This window comes from Abramis brama (genome assembly GCF_963993115.1).
Source record: "Abramis brama genome assembly, chromosome: 1".
NCBI lineage: Eukaryota > Metazoa > Chordata > Actinopteri > Cypriniformes > Leuciscidae > Abramis > Abramis brama.
In genome coordinates, this window is record NC_139963.1 from 56,554,929 (window position 1) to 56,568,737 (window position 13,809).

Here is a 13,809-nt window from a genome sequence, read left to right on the forward strand (position 1 = left end):
CACACGCCGCGTTTAAAAATAGTTCAACTTTTGCCGCTGCGTCCAATAAAAACGGGGCTTCCAAACAAGCACGGAAATCAAAATGAAAACTCCGCCTACTTTTGCTCTGGCAAGCGTAGCACTAAATCGGTCTGTATCTGAAGGGCTACATTTTATTTTTCCATTTAATAAACAAACTATTCAGTCAGATAGGTATTTGTTGTGAAAGAAATAGTTACAATTTCAAGCCCTTTCAAGCATTTTATCCCAAATTTAAGCACTTTTCAAACCTTGAAAACACAACATTAATATTCAAGCATTTTCAAGGATTTCAAGCACCCGTACGAACCCTGAAATGACTACCAACTGAATATTAATTTCTAGCCCCTACCATTCCGAGGACGTTTTAACTCCTACAGTGGCCGCATTATTGCAAGATTAAAATGGCTTCCAGTTCGACTTCGTCCACGAGTGTTCCTTCAATTGATGAGGTTACTTTAGAAAACTATTACAAATTGCATTTAGTCAGTTAACATGTAGGTTATGACCTCTATGTAAACTGAATAATAGTTTTACGTTTTCATTATTTTTGTATCATTTCATTGCTAACATCAGCTATCGGGTTCCTACACAAAAACCTCCACAGTACAGCTTTAAAACTGTGACACTCATGAAATGACATCATCTGGGCTCTTTCTACTGCATGATGGGAAGACAACAGAATAATCTCAATCCAATGTCTCAGTTTTTACACAAACTGTAGAATTGACTATTCATCAACCCTGTTACCAAAGCTACTGTAAGAAGAATCTCTACAACTATAAATAACGTGTATGATATTTGACAAATACAACTTTATCAGTAACTTTACTGTTTACTGATTATTCCTAAAAAATTATAATTCTGTAAACTATGTTAAAAATAACAAAAATTCTGGTAACGTTGTTGCAAATTGGGAACCAGATATAAAATAAATGTACAATAAAACAATTAAAATAGTATTTAGTTTGATCTGATATTGACAATCAATATAAAAAATTCTCAAACCTCCCTTTACTGACCATTTGTTGAAAAAACCCAGAACATTCTGTACCATTTCATAGTTTAACTGTTTATCTAAAAGTGATGAAGTGCTTGAATGTTTCTAACATGAATGTTTTTCAGCATCATGAATGAATGAAGAATAAACACCAACCTCTTTGTTCTTCAACTTCATCAGTGACTTTGGTGTTTACTGATTATTCTTAAAATAATAATAATTGTTTTAACTATGTTGAAAATGACTAAAATTCTGGTAACGTTGTTGCAAATTGGAAACCAGAAATAAAATAAATGTAAAATAGTGTTTAGCTTGATCTAATATTGATAATCAATATAAAAATGTCTCAAACCTCCTTGACCATTTGTTGAAGAACAAACCCAGAACATTCAGTACCATTTCATAGTTGAACTGTTTATCTAAAAGTGATGAAGTGCTTGAATGTTTCTAACATGAATGTTCTTCAGCATCATGAATGAATGAAGAATAAACACCAACCTCTTTGTTCTTCAGGATCTTCAGTGTGTTTCATTCTGCAGGGTTCTGGATCACTCTGTTCTCACTGTCTTCTTTAAAGGGACACTCCACCTCTGGAAAGATGAATGTGTATTTAAATTTGGTCATTTATGTAGAAGAAATGTGTAATTATTTTTTAATTTGGAGCTTTCTAGACTGAGAAAAGCCAGAAAATGTATTTTTGGCTCATGTGGATGAAAGACAACAACTCCCAGAATGCAATTGCTTCGCTGCTCTATGAGGTCACTCCCAAGCCACGCCTACCGGTTAGAGAGCAGTTGTAAACAATAAAGCTAAGCTAAGTTACTAGTAGTCTAGTGACTAGTAGTCACAAAATGTCCAGGATTCGGCTTTTGCATTCTACAATCGCCATTCATTGTGTTTACTGTGGCGAACAGGACGAGGCTGACGGCCTCGGGAGAATGACGCGAGGCCGGTGGCGTGATTACTGATGAGGGACACCTGTGAGACGCACTGGTTTCGTATCTCTCACGGAGGAGCGGGTATTTTCTTAGTAATGGTAAAACGCACATCAACCGATCACGCCACCGGCCTCGCGTCTTTCTCCCGCGGCCCTAGCCTCGTCCTGCTCACCACAGTAAACATGATGAATGGCGACTGTAGAACGCAAAAGCGGTGGCGTGATTACAGATGTGCGCCTGTGCGACGCGCCGGTCTCGTGGGCTATCTCTCATTGAGGAGCGGGTATTTTCTTAGCGATGGTAAAACGCACATCAACCGATCACTTGTTTAGCGTTCATGTAAACACTACATTCAGATTCACCAATCGGAATGAATTCAGCTAGATTGAAACAAAAGGTGTGCATGTAAACAATGAATGGCGACCGCAAAAAGCAAAGCCGAATCCCGGACATTTTGGACCATCTCGACGGCCGGACATGCAGGTTTCTGCCAGTGAAATCAAACGCACTGGCACTGGTCTGTGATAGGTCTGTTAGCGCATTAGGTCCAACCTCCTATGGGCGGGTTTGAAAGGGTGGGAACTAGTGCTTGTAGTCTCAACAGAAATCCCCCCCTCTTACACTTCCTCCTACAATGACGCAAAATTACGATTTTTGCATCATTGTAGGAGGAAGTGTAAAGAGGTAAATACAGATTTCTCTCGTCTCAGGGGAAAATGTTGCACGACCATTCAATAGTATGACTGGGTTTCTAACATTGCAAAGCTTAATGCAAATGGGTGGAGTGTTCCTTTAATAAACTCAGTCTTTGCAGATTTCAGCTCTTCCTGATGCTCTGATGCTCGTCTTCACTTGTAGCTGATGGGAATTTACAGCATTTATTGGAGAATTGATGAGGCCAAAATCTAAATCAAAAATATCAATTACTGAGTTTGTTTTTATAATAAATGACACTTCTAAGTGTAGCTGGCGCGGTCTGCACTTCGCCGACTACTGCGTTGTGTTCTGGTGCACTGATGACAGGGTCGAATCTAGCGAAACAATCAGTAATTTTAAAAAAATGTATATACTTGTAACCACATGGTGCTGGTCTGCGACGCGCCAGGCATTACATCATCACGTTGGAAAGGTCAAGCTAGACATGAGCGGATGTACCGCCCCATTGTTTACTAGGTTTTTTTAAAGTTCTGGCTTGACCTTTCCAACGTGATGATGTAATGCCTGGTGCGTCACAGACCAGCACAAGAGGAACAATTGTGATTAAAAAGTATATACGTTTGACTGTGACTGATCGTTTTGCTAGATAAGACCCTATTCCTCAGCTGGGATCGTGCAGAGCCATTTGAAGCACTTTAAAGTCTTTTGAAACTGCATTGATTTGGACTTCAACATCTTGGTTGTCATTGAAGTCCACTGTGTGGAGAAAAATCCTGAAATGTTTTCCACACAAAAAAAAAACAATTTCTTTTCCACTGAAGAAATAAAGACATGAACATCTGGGATGGCATTGGGGTGAGTAAATTATCAGGAAATTTTCAATTTGAGGTGAACTACTCCTTTAACTATGGGCTTTTACATTAACATTATGCAACATGAAATAAACCATCTTCCTTTCAATAGTTAACACATACAGTAACATGCATGTCATGAAGCAAAATGTACATGCTTTTACATCTGGGCTGTTCAGTGTCATTGGACATCAATAGCTACAAGAAATCTTTTAAATGAACACATTATATTCTAAACCTGGTATTTGGAAGTACATGTACAAAAAGAGCAAAAGTTTAGGATTCTATTGCCAATCAGATTCAGTCTAACATAAGAAAAAGGACAACTGAAACATGTGGGCTGCATCACAAGATGATAGAATGGCGAGCGCTAGCACACAGCAAAACAAACCACGAGGACGAGGTTAACTATTTTAAGCTCTCAAAACAGCAGTTCTCGGCACATCTCGACTAAATGTATGTGCACTCATCATAAAATACACGTACAAGTTACCATGTGCACTAAAACTAAAGTTACAACAGGTATATTTCAAGCTTACATTGGACTGATGTGAACACCCACCTCTCTCGGTCAATTCCAAATACTCCTCGTCCTCGCTGCGTTGTGACGCAGCACGGTGACGTCACTTATGTGTTACCACGGTGACGCGCAAATTTACATAATATTTAGAAAAAATGTTAACTCTAAAGTAATAATGAAAGCAGCAAAAAGGATAGTTTTAACTATGCCTGATCTAAGGTAAACTTATAAGGAATTTCAGAGAATATTGTGTAATATCTGTATAGTATTTTATTTAAAGTTTTTCACATTCTGTTGCACTTCACTATCTAAATTACAAAATTACTGTAAACATAATGACACCTTATATATTTCTTATTTTAATCATTCCTCTGTAATAGTTCATAATTGTTTATTTTTGTGCATTATATAGGCTATTATAAAACATTTACTCCAATAAAGTAGTTTGAATGAAGTTAAACCAACTACATACAGTACATTGTTAATCTCCGTATCCCATTTTATGCATGCCAACTTAAAAAAAAAAAAACTAATAACACTGATCAATTTTATTTCTAAACAAAGATGATAATTGTATAAAAGAAATATGTACACATACAGATAATCAAATACATAGGTCTGTACATCAACACACACACACACACAAACAAACAGTACAGGTGAATGTATTAGTCCATGCACATGTCACAGGTCGGGGCGGGCCAAATCAGGCTGCACCCACCCCCCTAGGACCCGTACCACCCTTGGGGAGTTAGACAGAGGCCAGGCAAAGACGACAGACAACGAGACTTCCAACAACACAGTATTTTATTGAATAAAATAGGGGCAAAGGGATCCAGAATGGTGAGTCTTCTGGGCAGGGTCGTTCCGTCCTGCGGACCGCCAGGGAACCCACAGTCGACAGACAGAGAACTTACGGCTGAAGGGCTTTACTGTAAGCAGACAGGTGAATATACAGGCACGTAATCCTCCTATTCAGTAATGACAGACAGGGAATTTCCGGCTGGGGGAACTTCACTGCAAGCAGACTGGTGAGTATACAGACACGTAATCCTCTTCTTCAGTAATGACAGACAGAGAACTTACGGCCGGGGGAACTTCACTGCAAAGCAGACTGGTGAGTATACAGACACGTAATCCTCTTCTTCAGTAATAACAGACAGAGAACTTACGGCTGGAGGAACTTCACTGTAAAGCAGTCAGGTGAGCATTCAGGTATGCACTTCTCTTAAAGGGGCTGACAGACACAGAGCTTGACGACAGAGAGACGTTAGGCTGGAGGAACTTCACTGCAAAGCAGTCAGGTGAGTATTCAGGTAATTGATGGACATTCAGCGGGTTTAAGTTCACACTTCACACATCAAGGCAGTGCATCACTGCAATTCAACAATCAGTGGTAAATACATATGGCCGTCGCCCATTTCCTGACCTGGCATTCTCATCAAGAAGTTCCATAGACAAGAGAGAGCAGATGGAGATCGATTGGACTACTCACAGTCTCTCACCAGCGATCTTACTGTACAACGATTTCCTTCCTCCAGTTGAATCAGCGTGCTCTTCCTCCCACACTCACAGTCTCGCATCCATTGCCAGCCCTACTTCCTCTTCTCCACCGCTCGCGCTTCCTCCGAGATACTCAGTCCCCAAACACCACCAGTCCCCAAACACCACACACACTTGAGGTTAAACTGTCAACAATGCTTTTCTTGTGCAAATAATTTTTTTCTTATTTGGCAGATGCTGCGACAACCAACTTCCCAGCAGCAACAGAGTTCTTTTATTTTATTATCTTAAGTTGTTAATGTTCCATATTTTTTAAATCATTTCATGTTGTATTTTTAATATTTGATTTGGTCATTTTTATGTTTTGATCTTTTTGTTGTTAATGTTAAGTTGTTAATGTTCTTTTTCTAAATAAAACATTTATATTTAGCCTAATTTGTTTGGATGGATTGTCATTTATGAGAACCTGTTATATATGAGTGAAAAGAATCCTTTAGCCATCATTTTGTTGTCTATTGAACGTATATGTAGTCATTTAATAGCCGTCTAATTGATGACTAGTCTATTCTTGGGCTATGGTTAGACGTCTATTAGATTTTCACTGACAGCCCAAATTCAGCCATGCTTTAGCCTAGACCCATATGCACTGTCTATTAGATGTATACATGTAGTCGTTCAATAGCCGTCTAATTGATGACTATTCTTGGGCTATGGTTAGACGTCTTATTCTTGGGCTATGGTTAGACGTCTATTAGATTTTCACTGACAGCCTAAATTTAGCCTTGTTTTAGCCTAGACATCTGGGCTGTGTTTTGACGGCTATTAGACGTCTTTTAGACGCAAAATTGCTTTCTGGGAAAGTTCGCCAACATCTGATTATGAGGCGGAGGAGGACGAAAAGTGCCATCATTGCCTCAAACCGCGGAGACGTAGCCTAATGCCTCAGAAAATCCGATCTGCCTGTTTACATGACAGTCGCATTGGCACATATCTGATTTATATCTGATTTATTTCCACATATGAATGAGGCCTGAAACCGATCTCGAAATATCCGAATGCATGCGTTTTTTTTTCCTGTTTACATTGTCATAGAACACATCCGATCTGTGTCACGAGCAAAAAATCGAAATTGGGTCACATTTGGACGCCATTGGGTAAATTGTGTCAAAAGGGAGGCCCACTGTCTTAGACTTTGAAAACCCCTGGTCTAGCCTGATTCCTGATTCCAGATTTTAAATTAAGGTATAATAACTGGATTAGAAATTAAGCAAGATATGGGCTGTGTGAATAAGCTACTAGAGAGGTGGACATTGTTAAATTAAACAATGACACCTTAAAATAAAGCGTAACCTTATTTATTTATTATAAAATTTGGATTACATACATTTCTTATTTAAACAAAATCCTGTCATCCAGCCATCTCATCCTTTCCTCTTTAATCCTCATCCTTTTCACCAAAAATGTATTTTAGGTGGACAGATAAATACATACAATGAACATTAAAACACCACGCGGAACAAAACAAAACTGTGGTCTCGGGATAAGCCAAGGTCTGCTAAAATTGTTGGCTGTTGGAAAATAACAGTCTTTTCATTTAACCAAATGCTTGTCACTATTGCTTCAATTCAGCTGAACAAGCACACCATTATTTGTTGTGTAGTGACGTGTGTGTGTGTGTTCAAGTAAGCCAAATTTCAGACGGTTCTCGAGACTTCTGTGAGAAGCAGCGTGTCACGTGCTTTACTCCAAAATACTAAATTAAAACACAGAGATTTGATCCTCGGCCGTGTGGAATGCCCGGGGCTCAAAGTCAATTTATCCAAGAGCAAACTAATCCCCGGTCAGAGTGTGATCTTTCTGGGCACAGTTATCAACTACTCTATGAGAGCGCGTGCTCTCTGTACAACAGCTGAAAGCCTCCTTCAAAGCAGGCACACACACACCCCTCAGGAAGTTTCAGAAACTTCTCGGTCTCATGGCAGCCGCATCGCCAGTACTCCGTATGGGATTACTGCATATGCGTCCGATAGATAGATAGATAGATAGATAGATAGATAGGCTGGCTTGACCGCAGCGATTTACTTAGCTAAGGTCTCAGTGCTGATAGATGCAGTGCTGTCGTTGTTTGCTATTGTAGTCTATCTTATGTTACAGTCTTGTAATAGACTGAATAAGCAGCATACACACACTATCTAGGACTTCTTATGCTATTTCTAGACCCTTCTTTCGAGGGCTTCCAGATTCAGTCAAGGCCATTCTGTGCTCTTGGTTCATAATGACTTGGTTTTTTACTTCCGGTCGAGTGAACGCTGGCGTGACTAGCTGCCGCTGCTCGCCGGTAACTTTTTAAACTTTTTTAAACTTTTTATTTGATCGTCATTATGGTCTTGCGACCTAATGAACTTTGATTTATACTGGTGCAGTGTCTGTAAAACAGTTTCATCTGCCCGTTTTGGTAAACGGACAGACCGAATATTGTCTACGCTACCTGTGGCGTGTTGTTGACTCCCGCTCCTCATCTGGCTGCTGCTACATACTAGCTACCACCTCCACTCGTCCATCATGTGGAATAACGGACTGACAGTATGGTTTATCCTAGTCTGGATTGTCCTATCCAGCTTACTAGGTCCATCGACAGCCCTTTACCGGTACACTGCTGCCCAGCTCCTTCAGCTGCGGATCCACCTGTCAGATCCTTCACCGGTGCTACATCTTTTTCCGGACATTGCTCGGCTCCCCCGTCGGAAATATATCCACCGCGGGTCCCGCCTGAGACTCCACATCAACCACTCATCTGCCATCAACTCCATTTGGTCCACAACCCGCCGTCCTCGCAGAAAACCCAACAGACGAGCTAATTGCGGCATGTTAGCCAACCTAGCCAAGTCGGCTAACCATGTCTCCACCTCCGTTTGCAGTGATGTCAACTTCGGACTATTCAACATCCGCTCACTCACTGGCAAAGGACTTCTTCTCCAGGACCTCCTTCTCGATTCCAAGCTGGATTTTCTATGCTTGACAGAGACATGGCAGAAACCGAACGACTTTTCTCAGTTAAACGAATCCACTCCACCTGGGTTTGTTTACATTTGTCAGCCCCGCCTCACCGGTCGAGGAGGAGGTCTCGCGATAATTCATCATGAGAAATTGCGTGTGTTGCCTATTTCTCTTCCTACATACTCATCGTTTGAATCAGTGGCTCTGCAAATTACTGGACTAACACCAACTATAGTAGCTGCTGTCTATCGTCCTCCCAAGCCCAACAAGGATTTTATTGATGAATTTTCCTCTCTTCTCACCCTCCTCTGCACACACTCCCCTAATGCCATTGTGCTTGGTGATTTTAATATTCACATGGACAGCATCAATCATATTATCACGAAGGATTTTACATCATGCTTGGACAGTTTCGATTTTAAGCAACATATAAATTTCCCCACCCATTCCAAAGGTCATATCCTTGATCTGGTGTGCTGCTCCGGTATCACCCCTTTAAACTGCGCTTCTACTCATCTCCCCATTTCTGATCATATGTTCATATCATTTAATCTGAATCTGTCCATTTCCAAAACTAAACCTTCACGTATAATCTCTTTCCGTAACATTAAGAACATTAATCCTACAACCGTTACAACTGCCATAGAATCACTTCCCAGCATAACCTCCCCTTCTACATGTGATGAACTCGTTCTCCACTGCAACAGCAGTCTCCATTCACTGTTGACTTCACTTGCTCCCATAAAAACCCGGACTGTATCATTCACTCGTTCTGCTCCATGGTTTACACCTCGTCTCCGCCTCCTCAAAGCTAAAGGATGACAACTGGAATTGTGACAGATCATAAAACACAATTTTTCACACACTTTTCCATGAAAATTTCTAAAAACTATGATTGATTGTTGTTTATGATTGATTGATTGTTATCCCAGTTAATCTGCTAATCACAAGCATTTTTTAATTCGTTTTGTCTGTGTGTGTGATTGCAGGGTGGAGTTGAGTGACAGGTGATGAAGATTAGTTGTGATCATCAAGACTTTTCCAGCATGCCGGCATTTGGGCTTGAGACGTCTCCTTCACCAGAAGTTAATTTGTGTTATTGGTTTCTTTGTAAATCTTATAGAGTAGTGTTTTTTTCTTGAGAAAAATTAACGCCTATCTTGAGTACCTAATATTTATCCAAATGAGTCAATATTAAATCAAATCACAATAATTGAATTGAAATCATAAAAATGCGTAGCTTACCAGAAATTGTAGGCTACCATGCACCATAAAATGTACATATAATTTTACACTTATGCTATACTAAAGCCTGAAATGGGCACTTTTTGTGACAGCAACCCTATCATTTTTGATCAAAGATGTGGCTTAACTTCAGAATTTGAACTAAAATCAGTATTCTTATGCTTGCTCTGATTTCTGACTAAGTTCAACAAACATTTAATTACTTATTCACAAACTTAAAAAAAATTAATAAAAGTGTAGGTGTGATGGGACTAGGGTAACAGGGTTGAAGATAATAAAGGGGTTGAAGAGACAAATACAGCTAAACATATACATAGTTGTTTTTTACTAAAATTTACTGTAAGGTTTTCTATAAACGCAAGTTACAAATACCCTTGGGGCTAAGCCCCTCCTGTCTTCCAAACCTAGTGACCTCCCTGGTAGACAAAGACATTGCGTAGTCTGAACTCAGCACACACAAAAAAACACCTTTAACTACCTGTTGTTCTTACTTGGATTACAGCTGATATCTCTTTCAGCATTCTGCCTTGCTGCCCTGGTCGCCTTTCAAAAACCTTTTTCACAGTGAAGGTCAAGCTGTGATAGAAATTTTGACTGTAGAGGAATGGTCGTGATTCCTTTGAACTCTGTATTCACCTGAAAGTAGAAAATTAACGTGAAAGTAGTTTCAACAATAAGCTATGCCTCATTACAAGACATATTCACCAAGTAGTAAACACCTGTCACACACCTCAGTCACATCAAAGAGAGCTGGCCATCTTATAAGAAGTCGCTGATCATAGGAGCACAACAAAGAACTTCATGTCTTCTAAGTGCAAATGTTCTCTGCATTTTAATTTTAATAGTCTCTCTGTTGTTTCTTTTTTTAGCATCAGAAAGGAGCTCTACTCTTGCAGTCTCCAGCGTCTGGTCATTCTCTCCAATGGGGAATGGGAAGGGCAGTAGTCCACTTCACCTCTCCTGGGTTTCTTGACATTGTAGGCAGGACTTTGTTTTCCATCTGGCTTGTGCTTTAAAGCATCTACAGTAACTTCAGGACATCCAGGTTTTTCGAAGATGTGTGCGATAGTTCGATAATTTGTACTTTAGACTCACTTTCCAGTCCCCATAGCCAGTGTCTGAGCAACTCTCTGCTAAACATGAGCATGGGCAGTTTAAATATACACATGCACTGTAAAAAATTTCTAACCTCCCCAACTCAAAATTTTTTAGTGACTGGTTACATCTCATTTTTTCAATTGGCCCAAGTGAAATTCTGTAAATTATAAAATTTAATTTAATAAAGATAACACCAATTAAATTTTATGAGAAAAAAAGAGCTGAAAATGTTTCGAATATAAAGAAAAATATTATGGATTCTCGATTTGTGATGTGGCACTCAGCGGCAGCGAGCTATAACGCACATAATGTGTTCTTTTTATGTTTATTAAAGGTTGAAATCAAATCAAATACTGCCAAAACACCCATACTATTTCTGAATAGGATGTATACTTCATAAATTGTATGAAATTATGGAAATACATGGTTCAGATCACTCAAAACATATATGAAAATGGAGACGCCCTTATATGGTCAGTAAGGAAGCTGGCTGTCCATCTAGTGAAAAAGTTTGGTACTGTGCCCAAATAAAATCTTACTGAAAGCCCATTTTTTGAGATATCAACCTAAAATTTGGAACACAACTTTAGATTTTTGGCTTTAATCTTCTAGCAGATTTAGAGTAAAATATATTTTGTAATATATATATTTTATATAAAATATAAATAATCATATTTTTACATTCTATATTTTCATAAACTCAAATTTATATAACTTTTTTTCTGTTTCACTTTCATAATTTATTTCACTTCTATAATAATATGGCAAATGTCTTCTTAAAAACAAGACCAACCATATGTCTATATTCCAAAGCATTCTTGCAATTACAACCATTTAAGTGGTTGGGGGGGGGGGGGGGGGCAGTTAAAGGGTTAAACATTATATACTCTTATCAATTGATTGTCATGATAAGCTAAATCTTCCTTCCTTCCTGGGGCAAATGTCTCCCATCCTGTCTTTTTTGGAGAAAGTGTAAAAGAGGCACACCAAAAAAAAAGAAAAAAAAGAAAAAGAAAAAAAAAGACACCTCACTTCTGACACCTTCTGAAGTCTTACAGGCAATGTTTGATAGTATATATATATATATTTTTTTTTAAACAATGTTTTAAATAACTTCTTTAATCTTATTTATTTTCACCAATTGAAAATTCTGTTTCTCTCAATTCTAATCTTGGTCCCCTGGCTGTGTACAATAAGACGTTTGTGACCAGCTTAGGTGTATTATTTGAAAATTACTCAAATTTGATGAGCAAATAAATAAAGTTGTTAAATCCTTCTTTTTTAATCTGAGACTTCTAGCCAAGGTAAAGACCTTTCTTTCTTTTAATGACCTTAAGAAAATTATTCATGCCTTTATTTTTTCACAACTGTATTATTGTAATACTCTTTACACAGGAATTAACCAGACAGCGTTGGCGCGTCTGCAGGCAGTCCATCAGCGAAATGCAACATCGCAGATAGACTGTCCATTCTTTCCATGTTATTGCTATACTTCAATCATCTAGCTTCCATCACTTAGGCGCCTGTTATGCTTTCCTTGATTTCATCTACAGAAACCTTAGTGGGGATTCCTGTGATTACACCTCTCATCCATTTTTTATCACCTACTACTGAGCAATTGTCTTTTTGTCTCATCAGAGATTTTAGCCCAAGAGCTTTCTTTTGTTGAATGCTATCCTTTCAAAACAGGAGCAGTTTTCCGTCCTTTAACAGCTTAGCACTTTCAATGTTTCCAATCGTTTCTTTTTTAACGATTTGGACATTTTTACCTTATGTTCTTCTTTCCTCCTTCTAGTCTGATGATTTTATATCTCACTATCCATACCAGATGCTTGGCTGACACTCTTCTTCCTATTCCGATTTGTGAATGAAACATCAAACAGACCAGAAAATTATACATGGAGAGCTCAAAAGTAAATTACTAAAATAATGAACTGATTCCTGATTCAAGCAGAATCAGCAAAAAATAAGGAAGGACAATAAAAATGAGATGTTAATAAAATGAGTAAATGAGTTTAATCAATCATTATATGAAGCAAATACAAACATATAGTAAAAGTGAAAGCAAATCAGACAGATCTCTCTCTTTACTTATAAGAGCCAAAGCATCTCAAGAGAAGAAGAGAAGTGTCCAGTTTCAAAGATACATGAAAATATATCTTGTGTTTGCATGGAAGAGTAGAAGTGGAAGAGAGAATATAATAGATGTTCTGATGAAAAACGAAGAAGAAAAATTAATATCAGATTCATGTCTCTCTTAAAAGTGTTATGGCCTCTTCTTCACCTCCTGAACTTTGCCTCCAAAATGTTTTTTTTTTTTTTTTTTCAGTGTGAATTTTCTGGCACTCTTATAGTTCATCTTCTGTAGTAAAGGACTTCCAGCACTGAAACACACACCACTGTGTTTTTTCTGCTGTAATATTACGAATGAATCTTCTCCTTTGTGTGAATCTTCAGGTGTTTCTTCAGGACTGACACCCAACAAAACTGTTTACCGCACTGATCGCTAGGGTTGCCAACCATTCCATATAATACGGAATCGTCCCGTATTTGACACATAAAAGTCTTGTTCCGTATCAAACTGATACGGAACGCACTTTGTTCTGAATTTTTGAGGATCAATTCAGTGCAAACCCATGACAGACACTTCAGACAAACTTCTAATATATGTTAGACTAAGAACGAAGAAAACCCGGCGGTGCAGTAATTTCTCCCTCTGTTTGTAGGGCTGGGCGATATTGTTATGCGCATCTCGTCAGTAAAGCCGGTTCCTTGACTAGTAGTAAATCACCATCACCTGCTTTCAGATGGAGCGGCATTTAGGGCTGATGAGATAATTAAGTGATTAATTTAGTGATGATTGAGCATTATTGAAGACACCTGATGTTAACAAGCAGAATCACTGAAGGAGAAAATCACAAATTGTAAGTTACCATTAAGGTGATGGGTGTTTGCTTTAGTTGGGCTCTAGACCATTATATG

The 13,809-nt window shown here is 38.7% G+C and overlaps 3 protein-coding genes across 6 annotated transcripts in view; 1 reads left to right on the top strand and 2 right to left on the bottom strand.

The window, feature by feature from the left end:
- The window catches only part of LOC311076073 (uncharacterized protein), a 208,672-nt gene that overhangs the window by 125,242 nt on the left and 69,621 nt on the right, over positions 1 to 13,809 (bottom strand). The window lies entirely within an intron of this gene.
- Positions 1 to 13,809, bottom strand: part of LOC311075021 (uncharacterized protein) — a 64,793-nt gene that overhangs the window by 17,826 nt on the left and 33,158 nt on the right. The window contains exons 1-2 of one of the 4 annotated variants that reach the window (XM_084102075.1): positions 4,027 to 4,068; positions 1,517 to 1,608 (exon numbers count right to left, since the gene is read on the bottom strand). In XM_084102075.1, the coding sequence (XP_083958201.1) occupies positions 1,517 to 1,550 (34 nt within the window). In that variant the 5' untranslated portion in view covers positions 1,551 to 1,608; positions 4,027 to 4,068. Of the gene's footprint in view, positions 1 to 1,516; positions 1,609 to 4,026; positions 4,076 to 10,207; positions 10,366 to 13,809 lie in introns of those variants that run through there. The other 3 variants (XM_084102074.1, XM_084102073.1, XM_084102072.1) reach the window with 3 other exon arrangements.
- Positions 4,783 to 9,339, top strand: LOC311075523 (uncharacterized protein). Its single transcript, XM_084103017.1, has 2 exons — positions 4,783 to 5,071; positions 5,259 to 9,339. The coding sequence occupies exon 2, from the start codon at positions 8,050 to 8,052 to the stop codon at positions 9,304 to 9,306; it is 1,257 nt and encodes a 418-aa protein (XP_083959143.1). The 5' UTR covers positions 4,783 to 5,071; positions 5,259 to 8,049; the 3' UTR covers positions 9,307 to 9,339.